This window comes from Lepidochelys kempii, chromosome 1, assembly GCF_965140285.1.
Source record: "Lepidochelys kempii isolate rLepKem1 chromosome 1, rLepKem1.hap1, whole genome shotgun sequence".
Classification (NCBI taxonomy): Eukaryota; Metazoa; Chordata; order Testudines; family Cheloniidae; genus Lepidochelys; species Lepidochelys kempii.
In genome coordinates this window covers 282,721,092-282,735,635 of record NC_136380.1, presented here as the reverse complement: position 1 = coordinate 282,735,635, position 14,544 = coordinate 282,721,092, and the positions used below count along the sequence as shown (strand labels likewise).

At 38.2% G+C, this 14,544-nt stretch overlaps 1 protein-coding gene across 3 annotated transcripts in view; it reads left to right on the top strand.

The window, feature by feature from the left end:
- Positions 1–14,544, top strand: part of ZDHHC17 (zDHHC palmitoyltransferase 17) — a 128,655-nt gene that overhangs the window by 69,237 nt on the left and 44,874 nt on the right. For all 3 annotated transcript variants that reach the window (XM_073327711.2, XM_073327709.2, XM_073327710.2), the window contains 2 exons: positions 3,704–3,829; positions 6,705–6,847. In XM_073327711.2, coding sequence (XP_073183812.1) covers positions 3,704–3,829; positions 6,705–6,847 — 269 coding nt within the window. The remainder of the gene's footprint in view (positions 1–3,703; positions 3,830–6,704; positions 6,848–14,544) is intronic.

Below are 14,544 nucleotides of genomic sequence, written 5' to 3'. Positions count from 1 at the left end.
TTTTCATTGCAGTGTAGGCATACCCAATGGCTCTATACCTCCTGCAAATGAGCAGCGACCTGACAGACTTCTGGAACAAATAGTCTATTGCTAATCATGAGTGGTCCCTGTGGAGATCCATCATAAAGCATATACCCATCATTAGAGGTTTCCATAATAGATCTTTGTGCCACGCGGGACAACACTAAATATCAGAATTTCTGCTCCAGAGGCTTTGAAATGCAAGGGAAGTGAGAAAGGGTTGCAGCTGCTTCTCCCTTGATGCCCTTGTCTGGGAGCAAAAACAGGCACACGCTCATGCATGGTTTCAGCAGATACTGCTATTTTATAGAATCCAGTCTCACACACAAGGCACGTACACGCCTACATGAGGATCCACACTGACCACACCATCTCAAAGAACAACAGTTACTGTAAAATAAATAACTGTTCTCTCTCTTTTACATTTATAGGTTTCCCTTATTGAGTTTGAGGAGGCCTGGTCACAAAAATCTGGCTTTCTATTATAGGAACGTTTTCAAAATAAAAATTTGTTTTAGAAATGTAGGTTTAAATTAAGTTGATGCTGTCCATAATAGAAGAAAATTGCCCCATCTTGTTCCCAGTTTTTCAGTTGACTAATGCTTCAACTTTAGATTTTCCTGCCTTTTTAATCATAGCTAGTTATCCTTAAATCAGATTTTGATTTTTTTTCAGACGTTTGTCAATTCTGAACTGTTGATGTGGAACAGATGGTGATCTGGACATATCCATAACCCTGTCTAGTAAAGTTCTTTCCTCAGAGAGCTTGGAATTGACTGAAAATGTAGTATAGCTAAAGTATTTCTTGTATTTCAAGTATTTCTTGAATCCTCTGGATGGAAAACCCATCTTATTTCCTGATTTGTTAGAGACTGAAATGTTACAAGTGAGCTCAAGCTTTTGGAAAAGTTTGCAGTCAGCTCCAGGCACTAAAAATGTTAGTAAATGACATCACACTACCCTTTAAGCTTTTTTGAGGGAGTTGACCCAGGTCAGAACCAGTTATCCAAGTAAGGCAATGGTTTTCTTTTGAACAGAAAGACTACCTCCAGGATTTTGGTTAATGATCAAGAGACAGTAGGGAGAAAAATCAGTGCTCTCTACTGAAATAGAAAAGCTTCTAGAGTGAATCTAGTCAGCTTGATATTTAGAAACATGGAGACACACATCTTGGAGATCTGATGACACTAGGCAGTATACTGGGTTGATGATATAGCATCAATTTGCCATTTCTAATTTAATTAATATGGGGTTGTCTGTTTCAACTCTTTTTTGAACAATAAAAATAAGAAGATAAATAACTCTTCCTGGTGGTAAGATCATATTCTTTTCCTTTGAGGATTGGATTGGAAAGGAGATAGAATGACTTTCATTACTGAGAGAAAGGACTGAATCTTAGGCAGTAACCCCATGTTATAATGATTCTCTCACAGTTATCCAGTATTTTTACCCATAATTTATTGAACGGACTGAGGTAGTCTCATAGATGAGGCAAGTATTTTGTCTATTAAAACAAATCAGTGGAAATCTTATTTGAGTACTTGTAATGTCTTCCATTTCCAAAGGAAGAATGAAAGTAATAATTATGCTATTAAATCATGAATTTCTAAAATAAGGAGAGCATTTACTGAAAGAGGAATTAACTGACTCTACCAGTGAATCTTAGAGTGGATCCTTGATGTGTTTTCTTGGTATGAGGTTTCAGTCATATCTTTTAAAGGCTTGACTGTGAATGTCCCGTTAACGTGCCCTTAGACTATTGTTTTCTGATCATTAAGATCACACATGATGGATCACATCAAGCTAAATAGTTATTACTTACTGGCACAGAGATAAGTGTATTGATAGACCAGAATTGATTTCCCTGATGTAGGTTATAAATATTAAAATGTATTTAATAAATCAGTTATGCCTCCATATTAATAAAAGGAATACACTAAAATGGCCAGTTGATTAGAAGGATAGTCAAAGGATTTCTTTAAAGCTCCTGCAGTCTTTTTATCTAAGCAGTCACTAGGTGTCACATGGCCCTCTAGTAGAAGGGATGATCAGCTGGAAATGGGGCAACTGCAGGATTTACTTAGGAGAACAACTCCTAGAGGGGATTACTTGTCCACAGGTAATCTTTATAATTTGGATATGTAAAATGACACCAAAAACTTAGTGTCTCAGGGTTTTCCAGAGATTAGTGATCCAAGAAACCAATAGATCTGTGAGTAGACAGGGTATTCACTGTGGTTGATCCCCAGAATTTTCTGTTTCCTCAGAGGGTTGAGCTAGCTTAACCTATATTTTAATACTCTGGTTGAGTAACAATGAGAATAAAGATAACTTTTGGTGTAAGTTTCTGATGGACTAGGCTGGCTCAACACTCATATATAGGACGTGGAAGGAAACTCCCCAGAGGAGCCACAAAAATGCACTTCAGGGTTTCCATAATGTACTACTTAATCCCTTAATGGAGACTCAGGATGAGACTTTCAAAGGCTCAAATGGAAGTTAGGTGCCCAACTCCCACTAGCATTCAATGGTAGTTAGGTGACTGTCCTATGTGGCTTTGAAAGGCTCCTCTTCAGTTGCTAGTACACTGTGCCCTTTCTGGGTAACTTCAGTTTCTGGTACCTGTCTCATTTTTTTTTAGGCATGGCCGAGTGATGGAGGATTCAGCTATTTTTCAAGCCTCCATGAATGCTTTGTTTAGGAGGGGAGTTAACTCCAGTAGAAGAGAGGAGGAGTCAAATGCGAAACTGGAGCTGGAGGTACCTACAATTGGTTGTCTCTTGCCTCCGCTATAACATCTGACCCTAGTCATGAATTTTCACTTAGCTCTTTTTCTTGGAGTAGAAAACAGATGTCAATCTCTGTGGATGGAAATCCATTTAGTCCGTGCGCTCGCTTGCTCTCTCACTCTCTCTAACTCCCCTCCTGAGTGTGCAATGAGAGAGAAACTAGGACAATGTCATTGCTGCCTTGGGACCCTTCAAGATAAGTGAAGAACCTGGCACAAGCCAAGCATAAGGACCTCATAATGGTAGGATAAACTGGATGCCAGCAATCCATATACTTCCTGTCCTTCTCCATTTTCTTCCTAGGACCACAAAGGCTGGGGCTGACCTAGTAACATTAAATTGTGAGAAACTTTTCTCATAGAAAACATTTTGTAGTACTAGTGACTTCTAGTGATGATGTCTTCCTTGAGGTAAAGAAGTAACTGAGGAGTAATCATATACAGTGGAGAGTTTCCATGATCCAGTGGGCAACAAATGCTTATGTTTTTGGTTTAGTTTCTGCTGCCTGTCAATAGTTTGGGGGGGCGGGAACACAGATAAGGAGACTGAGTGTTCAGGACATTTAAACACAGATTTGTTTTGCCAGAGGATCCCTAAAGGCAATAGTTGTTGTCGCATTTGAGACATAGAAATTATGTCATGAGCATGGATTTAGCATTGTGCTCATCACTCACGCAGTTATAAGGGAAGTGAAAAGAAAAAGACTGGAGGGAATGAACAGTCTATTTGGTGTCAAAGTAAGCATCAGAGTGAAATAATACCAGAATATTATTTAATGTCTTTTCAATATGATGATAATTTTATGTGGGTGATTTTCTATTTTAAAAGTAAAACTGTTCTGAATACTTTCTATTTTTAAATTAAATTTCTCCCATTTTTCAAACTCCTGGCAGGGAGAATCACCGCTTGATTTGGCAAAACAGAGAAAAAATGTTTGGATGATCAACCACTTACAGGAGGCAAGACAGGCAAAGGGATACGACAGTCCATCATTTCTCAGAAAGCTAAAGGCTGATAAGGTGAGAAGAAACCTCACATTTTTCATTATGTAAAACCATATTTTTGGCATATTCCTCCCTTTTCAAAAAAGGTGCTTCAATACTACAGTGGCTGGCATGGCACGAGAGCTCGTGTAGATAGATATTAACAAGAACTTTTTCCCATGTTTCAGTTCTGGGATTATCTCATATCGTCGTCTTATATCCATCTTCTATATCAATGCCATAGCAGCCTTGTAGTTTTTTCCAAGGGTCAACGGCAATGTTATTGCATTGACTGAGCAGCAGGGAGAGTGCCTTCGGAGCAATGCGGTATGCTTCCTGCGGAGAGCCAAGATACTTTGACAAATCTGATTCTCAATCACCCTCAGATAATAGAAGTTTCAGGCTATTTCCTAAACTTTGCTCTCCTGTATAACTGCTGGTGAGTGTTGTATGACAAAGTGAAGGAACACAGAGGCTGACTGCGACAGTATAATGGTGGCATATGAAGCTACCTAGTTTTCAAAGGCTTTTTATTTGATTGTAAGATAGAATTCTAATTGGAATATTTAACCTTAGCAGTGGTATTAGATTGATGGATAAGCAATTCACCTGTCAGCTTTAAAAATAAGCAGCTCAATTTAACAAAAACATACATTTTCTACAAAAATGAACTGCTTTTAAAAATTGTTTGTAGTGCACTGGCGTGGTGGGCTAATGACATTTTAATCTTTTGTTACCCAGGGAATGACAATTTAGAACCTAGGCTTATTTTCGAACTCTGTGCACAGGAAGAATATTGGACCTGAGCTGAGTGGTGTTTACTGACTTAAAATCTTACAGAGGAAGAATGGATGGAATACATTGTAGGATCTTTGAGGAGGAGTGGGAAATGGAGGTGTCTAGGAGAGAGATCTGTCAGTCTCTGTAATAAATAGCTATCTATATAAAATATATACAGGGGATTTCCATCTAGAATTAATTTTCATCTGTTAGCGAGATGGCTGTGATGCCAGATATTCTGTAAATGCGGCACATGAGGCTTGAAATTATTGTTTCTTGGTTCGAAGATAGTGTATCTTGGTAATGAAAACCTTAGTTACAGTCTTTGAGAAAATCTTTTCTCCGGCATTTTTAAGTTAACACTTGTAAATACTTAAATTGTTAGTCTTTATTCATATTGTGGTAGTGCCTAGAGGCCCCAATTAAGGATTGGTATACCAGTCAGTAATTGAGTCCCCTCTGTGCTTGGCAGTATAGACACACACGACTAAAAGATGGCCCCTGTCCCAAAATGCTTACAGTCTAACTATATGAGATCAAAGTTACATGAATATTAGGTAAGCAATTTTACTTTTTGTAAGCTTCATAGCATTTACTATGTAATATATAGTAATTGCATAATTCTGCTGATTGCTTGATAACTTGAATGTAGCCTGTATTCTGATCTAACTGCGTATTTAAATTGTAATTGGCTATTAGTTACCGCCTACACTTCGCTTATATGTCAGATCATCAAGAGTTACCATGAAAGTAGTGTTCTTGTGTGATATTTGTGCACCAAAATGAACCACTTTCATCTTTTTATTTTGTTTTTACACATTAGTTGTTACTTTTCTCGTCATATATACTAAACTCAGAGTTATATGGCCTCTTGTAGATAGTGTGGCTAACTCCCTTTTTGAGTTATTGAGCATGTCACCTGTGCTTCATGTCACTGTCTAGTACAATGCAGAGAGTTGTTTCCACCCATCTCTACTGGGGTATCTTTATGTAATTTCAGTGTACTGGCTCTGCGCTATTGGGATAACCGAAATAAAAGGTTTGCTTTAAACTGTGGCTATTGTCACAGAGACAAAAGTGAAAAAGGTGATTATGTAAACGTAGAACTTTCTCATCCCACAAACCTGCTTCCTATGTGTTAGATTAACCTACTGACAGCAATAAGTTTCTACTATTCTTCTGTCCTGCTAGGATAGCAGAGCCCCTATGGTGCTGATAGTGAGCTGGATTTTGTTCCCACTTGGGCATGATCAGTATAATTGTTAACTGAATTCCAATTGGAGAATATTTACCTCAAGATGTATAGAGCTATACATCTCAATAGCTCCTGTGCTACACGTAAAATATATTTTAGTTGGGTAAAGGTTACTGGAGATAATGTGCTAGTCAGAAAGAACATAACTTGACTTTATATCCCAGAGTGAGTTTGCAACTATGGCATGTATAAAATCTTTTTAGTTCTAATCTTAGCACTTTTTTGATCTGAAGGTGATTGAGACACAAATGTGGAACATCACGGTACTATTTTTAGCCATTTTCCACTCCACTTTACTATAGTTGCTTTTACCCCTTATTTATCAATCTACTCTTAACTAGATTTCCATATGCAATGCTGCAAATGATTTTACAATCTTCCATGTTTTAAATAAATTACTTTCTTAATTTGTCTCTAACTTCCAACCTAATTGCATTATGGCTTTTATGTTAGTTTTTCTTAGTGTGTAAAACATAGTTGCCAATTTGAACGACTCAGGTATCTACAGAGGTCAACCGTGTTACTTGATTTGCTCAAAAATTATGAATTCTGAATTTGGTCTTTAACTAGTCTAATTGAATAAAAAGCATTTTACACATGAAAATTGTTTGACTAATCACTGATGCTAGAAGAGAAATCAAGACATCTTTTAGTAGGAAATCTCTAGTTTCCATTTAGGAAAGAAATGGCTTGCATAGTATGAGCAGGCTTAAAAGAAGAAAAATACATTTAGAAAAGCAGCTTTTTTCCCCCTTCCCATACTAAGGCTCTTAGACTTAAATGAGTTATGACTGTTTTAGTTAGATTGTTAAAGAACTGTAAAGAAGAAACTAAAAGAACTGTAAATTGCTTACTGAAATATTTGTTTCTGTGCAGGAATTTCGTCAGAAGGTGATGCTAGGAACTCCATTCCTAGTTATTTGGCTGGTTGGGTTTATAGCAGACCTAGATGTTGATTCGTGGCTCATTAAAGGGCTAATGTATGGTGGTGTATGGGCTATGGTACAGTTTCTTTCAAAGTAAGTATTTTATCAGGCAACTTTTTCAATCTAGTACACCCAGACAAATGTTTAAAATATGTCTTGTTCATTTACTTAATAAAAGTTGTATTAGATTTCTTTGACAGATCTATATGCATCTTTTGGATATATAGCATTCTTTGCAAGAACTTCTGTTTTATCACTGTTACATTTCAGAAAAAAGGTCTGTGAGATTTGGCTCTCTAATGCTGTGTCATCTCAGAAATGTAGCCTTTGAATTAATTTTAGATGAAAGGCACTGAGCTAATAAGGCTAGGAGCAGAGAAACATTCAGTCTCCAGAGGGAGGGTACTGAATGTCTGTTAAACCATTGGTGTAAACTGTGAAGGGAACAGTCAAGAGGAAAGTTATTAGAGAGGGATAGGGGAAGCAAGGTAGAATTGTAAATAGGTTAATAATTAATTACTGTTCAGAATTAAAATTCTGAAACATTTTGAAAGTCATTCAGAAACTCATACAAAGTGGAATATAACATCAGGAATTATTGCTGTGGCCAGAAGAGATGACTGTCAAACAGAAAGTTAGTTAAATCTGTTGTTTTAAATCTGTCATCCAGTCATTAAAATAATTATGTTCTATGTTTTGAATAATGACTGTAAATATCAATATCCTCTGAGGCTCTCCAGAGGACTTGCAAAGTATGTGGACTGTTTGACCCTTAATTTACTTCTCAGTACTATACATTATATTCTTTGAGTAGCCTCTGAATATTCCCACATGTGAGCTTGGTGCTCCCTGGCACTGAGTGACCCAGTGTCCTCTGTGTCCACTTTCTTCTTCCTCTTTTGCCCCATGTGGAGGATTTCAAAGGTATAAAACTGTCCCTCAGTTCCTCCTTAACTGCCAAAAGAGGTAGTGAGTTTGGGTCACATGCAGTGTCCTCGCTTCTTTTGTCAGTGATTTTCTTTTGCCCTTTCAGGGCTGTTTTAGTTAAATTATCACTATGGGTTTCTTTATTTAAAAGAAGAAATGGTATCTGTTTGCACAGGTGTCATCTAGAACTATGTGGACCACAAGGGCTGCCTCACACATCCCTACTGCTAAAAGAGATTCCTCAGGCCTGGTCTGCTAAGTCTGGCAATGTGCTAACCTAAGTGGCTCTGTGTCTGGCTTACATATTATCCAACTCCTCAGTCTTAATTGGTTGGCAGTCATTTCCAAGGTTCTTAAACCATGAACAAGGCACCAAGATCCCCAGATTCCTCCAGGTTGATCTAATTCAGTGCTGTGGTCTCAGTCCCTTAGATATGGCTCTGGCTGGATTGGCATAATTCGGTATGAAGGTTCTGGCACCGTCACAGTACCAGAGTCCACGTGGAAATCTGGACTTGTCTGCCTAATTTGGTGCCGAAGTCTTGGCACTGGCACCAAAATTTTGGCACCATAGACTAGAGAACAAGGAGTGGTTCAGAGCATACTGTATGTGGCACTCAGATCTCTGGATCCATCTCGGTCGACTGAGTCCAGCATGCTGGACTCTGGTGAACTTCTCAGTGAAGTGATCCAGTACCAGTACAAGTGACATCAGTCCTCAGCAGGGCTGGCCCAAGATATTTTTCCTCTCAGGATAGTAAATGTTTTCGGTGCCCCCTGAGAAGCTTAGGAGGAGGAAAAAAAAAACCAGGCGTAGTGATGAGGTGCCTCCAAAAGTTGGCATCCAGGGCAACCATCCTGCTTGCCCTCCCCGAAAATCTACCTGGTCTTTGGATCCATTTAGGTTGACTGAGTCTGGTGTTGAGGTTTCAGCACGATTGACTCTGATAAGCCACTTGCCTGAAATGGTTTGATATATGGTATAAGTGGCAACAAGTCCCTGATTTCACAAGTTTCTAGACTTTGATCCACAGACACGTTTTGTAACAATGTAACTAGGTGATACTGCTATCCAGGCTATGTCTGTGCCTCCATACAACTGATAGCAAAGGTACTGCTTCTTATTCTACTTACACCTGACCCATTAATGTCTTGGTTCATAGAAAATGCAAAAGGTGAAAGTAGCACAAGCTTATTAGGGGATTCTTTTCTCACCTCCTTTACCTTTAGTGTGTTGTTTCCACATAGTGGACTGGCATGTTCTCCTTGTTTTTCAGTCTTTTTTCAAGGTTTGTGGACTCTCTAGGAGTTGTCTACACATCATGGTTCTGGAGTTGAAAGCTGGTTGCCTAGCCTGCAAGACTCTCTCCCTTTGCTCAAGACCAAAACTTTTTGCCAGAGAAAAACTATGTCCAGGCAGATTATTTAAACAGAATTTTTGTACAGCAGCACAAATGTCTTAGGTATAAATCTGGCAGTATTTGTTATACAAGGGGAGTAAGTCCCAACTAGATCTCATTATTACCAAGGACAACACCCATTATTTCCAGTTCTGCTTCAGGGTCAGCAAAGACCCAGTGACATTGGTAGACTCCCCTATCTTGGACTGGAGGTGCCAATCCCACAAGTGTGAATACACAGAGGCGACACTCTCAAAGAACAGCAGTTACTGGTAAGTAACCTCTCTTTTTAAAAACAAACTTAAATAACAGTAAGGATATGATCTGTTGTTGTTTGCAGTGTTACTGTAGCCATGTTGGTCCCAAGATATTAGAGAGACAAGAGTGTGAGTTAGGTAATATCTTTTATTGGACCAACTTCTGTTGGTGAGACAAGCTTGTCTCTTAATAAAAGATATTGCCTCACCCACCTTGTCTTTCTAGTGAGAATATGAGACAAACTGAGAAGAAAAGCAAGATAATGCATGGATAACAGTTGACTAGAAGAGAAACGTAATTGTGTAAATCCAAGATGTAGTACAAGTTTCTTTCTCCCATTCTGGGTAAAGGAGAGGTAATGAAGAATAGTCTCTTAGCTATTGGAGGGTGGGTATTAACTGCTGACAGAAATGTTTTGGTGATAAAGTGGTGGTCAGACAGCAATATAGTGGAACAGAAGCTGGGATTGTTCTTACTGGATGTCTTGGTAAACAGGTGAGTGAGCTTGCGGGAGTAGGCTGGTGGATATGTGAAAGAGTTAGGTTGAAAGGGTATGAGAATTGGTGATTGGGTTAAAGTTAAAACCAGGTGTATACCAAACTATTATTATTATTATTATTATATTTTTCTTTGCCTTTTTATATAATTATCAGTGGTTCTTCTATACTGTAAGAAGAAAAGTTAATGTGTTCTGTAATATTAATGCTGCCATACTATATGTTTCACAGGCACTTAAAATGATGGGAAATTGCAACTAGAATTAATTAATCCAAATAATTATAAGGGTTTTTTTTCTTTAGACTTATATTATTTTGTTAGTTTTCAGGTTAAATACAGATTTTATACACCAATTTTGTCTCAATACCACAGAGCAAACAGGTTACCAAATTAAAACAGAAAACTCTCAGTGTAAATTTTGGGTACGGAATACCTTTAAATTTGAAGTCCTTACATTCTATTGATTCGTTATAATTGTAATATTATTAAATTAACCTCTTTGTATTTAGCTTCCTTGTTTGTTTTTTAAGGAAAGAATATTTTATTGGATGGCTACAATATAATATTACTGCTAGAATATTTATCTGATTCCTGTGGTGGTGATTTCTCTGTGTCTAGATAAACTTACATAGCATTCTAAATTCTTAACCTAAAAACAAACTCCCAGATCAATCTGTAAGTATGTATTCAGGAAAGTTTAGCAAATGCATGTGTAGCTTGTTTTCCTAAGAAAGATGTTTGGAAGCCCTTTCAGTCTGCCCTGTAGATAGTTTGTAGGACACGTACTGTGCTAGATATATTTAGCATTCATATAATAATTACTTATGGAAAAAGTAGTTTTTACTTTTCACAGTTACCACTTCAGTAAGTTTCTGATTGTCTCCAAAGTTGCCTTTGAGAGTTATAGTGTTCCTCAGTCTAGTGTCTGTTTTATTTCTGTGTCAGAACTCTGATTGAAGCATGCTAATTTCAAGAGGAAAGCCTCAGAGCAGTTTACAAACTGATTATAAAGCACCCCAGAAGTAAATTTTTGAAAAAAACTAAAAGCTAATTTTCCTTTTAATCATAAAGCAAGATTCTTCTAAAGATGGGTGTCTCCACCAGAGAATCCCCTTGGTGTAAATGTGTGATGTAGATGAGGGCTAAGTTCCCTCTAAGCTGCGTGGCCGCTCAGCAATCTATCAAGTGCCACGCACTTCAGGTGCCCCTCCTGCCACTAACGCACTGCTCCTGCCTCTGCGTTGCAGCCCCTGGCCAGCTGCTCACAGGAACCTCCCGCTTGCTTCGCAGAGTGGGGAAGTAGGAGGGGGGCACTGATGTCAGGGTGTCCCCCCGTCCTGTACCCCATCTCCACAGAGCTGGGGGACAGGACACAACAGGGCTCAGGAGTGGGACGGAGAGAGCTTGCTGGTAGCTGCTGCTGTGTCTGAACAAGCAGGCTTCAGCCTGGTGAGTGTCAATCTACGTAAAGGGGCAAGCCTCTCTCTCACACACACTCACACAGAGTCTGTGTGTGTGTGTCTCTCTCTCTCATCTCCCAACACATACTTGTGGTGGTGGTGGTGGTACTTGTTGATACTGTTTTCAAAGCGTGCTTTTTTAGTTTTTTGACTGATCTGTGCATTTCATAATTTTTAGTTCTCTCTTATGCTTAAATTTAATTGTTTGAATAGTGAGTTATAAAATGCCTAACCTGTCCTGGCTGGAGTAATTATCCCCATAGTAACTTTTTAAAAATATATATTATATCTAGGTATTTTGTTTCTACTGGTGGCACACATCTGCACATTACCTCAATATAGTGCACATAACCAAATTCATTCTGCATGTGGATGGAAAAAAAATTAGAGGGAACATTGGATGAGGGTGACTATTTTATGTAGGTATGATGGAAGGCAGGATGTGGGAAGGTTGTTTAAGTTGTTCAGTGTTGTGGAGAGGAACCTTGAGGTGTGTCCTTGAATGGCCCGCTTCCCAGTGATTGACCTATTCTGTGACAGGTAGGCTCAATTTTTTTCATTAAAACGTAAGAATGGCCATACTGGGTCAGACCAAAGGTCCATCTAGCCCAGTATCCCGTCATCTGACAGTGGCCAATGCCAGGTGCCCCAGGGGGAATGAACAGAACAGGTAATTATCAAATGATCTATCCCGTCGCCCATTCCCAGCTTCTGGCAAACAGAGGCTAGGGATACCATTCCTGCCCATCCTGGCAAATAGCCATCAATGGACCTATCCTCCATGAATTTATCTAGTTCTTTTTTGAACCCTGTTATAGTCTTGGCCTTCACAATGTTCTCTGGCAAAGAGTTCCAAATGTTGACTGTGCATTGTGTGAAGAAATACTTCCTTTTATTTGTTTTAAGCCTACTGCATATTTATTTCATTTGGTGACCCCTAGTTCTTGTGGTATGAGAAGGAGTAAATAACACTTCCTTATTTACTTTCTCCACACCAGTCATGATTTTATAGACCTCTGTCATATCCCCCCTTAGTCATCTCTTTTTCCAAGCTGAAAAGTCCCAGTCTTATTAATCTCTCCTCATATGGAAGCTGTTTAATGCCCCTAATTATTTTTGTGCCCTTTTCTGAACCTTTTCCAATTCCGATGTATCTTTTTTGAGATGGGGCAACCACATCTGCATGCAGTATTCAAGATGTGGGCCTTCCATGCATTTATATAGAGGCAATATGATATTTTCTGTCTTACTATCTATCCCTTTCTTAATGATTCCCAATATTCTGTTAGCTTTTTTGACTACCGCTGCACATTGAGAGGATGTTTTCAGAGAACTATTCACAATGACTCTGAGATCTCTTTCTTGAGTGGTAACAGCTAATTTAGACTCCATCATTTTATATGTATCGTTGAGATTGTTTTTAATGGTAAATGTTTTCATAGGTATTCTTAGCTGGAACTCAGGACAGCTCTTGAGAATTAGCTGGCTTATATGCAGTGTTTAAGTTTCTTTTTGGCTTAATTGAAGAACTAGCTTCCTGTCATAGAAATAAGTGAATTAAATGAAATGGAAAACTGACTCTACTGTTTTCCTTCTGATAATGTTTCTGTGAAGAATCTCTGTCTGAAGCTGTAATGAGAGAAAAGCAAGAGATAGGAGAAAACAGGCATTTTTGTTGTAACTACAGACTGAGGAAAACAAGGCATATATATTTCCTTTTTTAGATCTTTTTTAAAAAATATATTTTGTGTTGTATGGTTTTCTTGAACACTCTGACATTGGAATCTCTTGTGTAAATGTAATTCACAACTTCTGTCCATTCTCTTGGCTAGGAATTCACTTCAAACTCTATTAAAATAACCGCAATGTGAATATTGCTGAGTGAGCACTTTAGCAGTGATTTCTAACTGCTGTCAGCATGTGGCTTTAGAGTAAACATTTGTTAAGACTTCTCCATTTCATCAACAGTTCTAAAATGGTGTAATGTCAGTGGCATATGAAGTATTGTATTATAATCTAAGCATGTTATCCTACTAAAAATATTTTGAGTCACTGATTAAGGCAACATGACACTTGTGTGAGCAACTTTAAAATAATCAATTCAAAGATTTTTGTTGATTACACAGAAGACTGAATGCCTTTTCTTTGTTTTGTTGTTGTTGTTTCTGTGGTAAAAAGTGAAGAGCCTGATCACTGATTACACATGTAATTTATAAGATTCAGGTGGCTAACTGATAAGTCTCCAAATATAATTGTAAATGGGGAGTCATCATTGAGCGGGTATGTTTTCTAGTGGGGTCCCGTGGGAATCAGTTTTTGGCCTTATGTTGTTTAACATTTTTATCGGTGACTGGGACGAAAACATAAAATCATCACTGTTAAAGTTTGCAGGTAACACACAAATTGGAGGAGTGGTAAATAATGAGAACAGGTCATTGGTAAGATGGGCACAAGCAAACAATACATATTTTAATATGTCTAAATATGAATATATAAATAAAAAGTATAAAGATAAATATATGTCTCTAGAAACACAGAATACAGGCCATACTTGCATGATAGAGGACTCTATCCTTGGAAGCAGTGACTCTGAAAAAAAAATTAGGGGGTTGTGGTGGTTAATCAGCTGAACATGAGCTGACAGTGCGATTCTCTGGCCAAAAGGGCTAATACAGTCCTTGGATGCATAAACAGGAATCTCAAGTAGAAGCAGAGGTTATTTTACCTCTGTATTTGTCATTGGTGGAACCCTGGCTGGAATATTGTGTCCCGTTCTGGTGCCCACAATTCAAGGAGGATGTTGATATATTGGAGAGGGTTGAGAGAGTAGCCATGAGAATGATTAAAGGATTAGAAAACATGCCTTATAGTAGTAGACTCCAAGAGCTCTATCTATTTAGCTTAACAGCGAGAAGATTAAGAGGTGACTTGGCCATAGTCCATCAGTACCAACATGGGGAAAAATATTTGATAATGAGCTCTTGCATCTAGCAGATAAAGATATAGCACAATCCAGTGGCTGGAACTTCAGACTGGAAATAAGGCATACATTTTAAACAGTGAGGAAAAGTTCTATGACCTCTGTTATGTACAAGGTCAGACTAAATGATCACAGTGGTCTCTTCAGGTCTTGGAATCCATTAATAGGAAATGATATGATGTCTATGAACATAGAGGAGAATGGGGTAATTGAGTCCAACTCAATGCAGATTGAGTCCAACCATTAATATCTTATTTTAGACTAGGT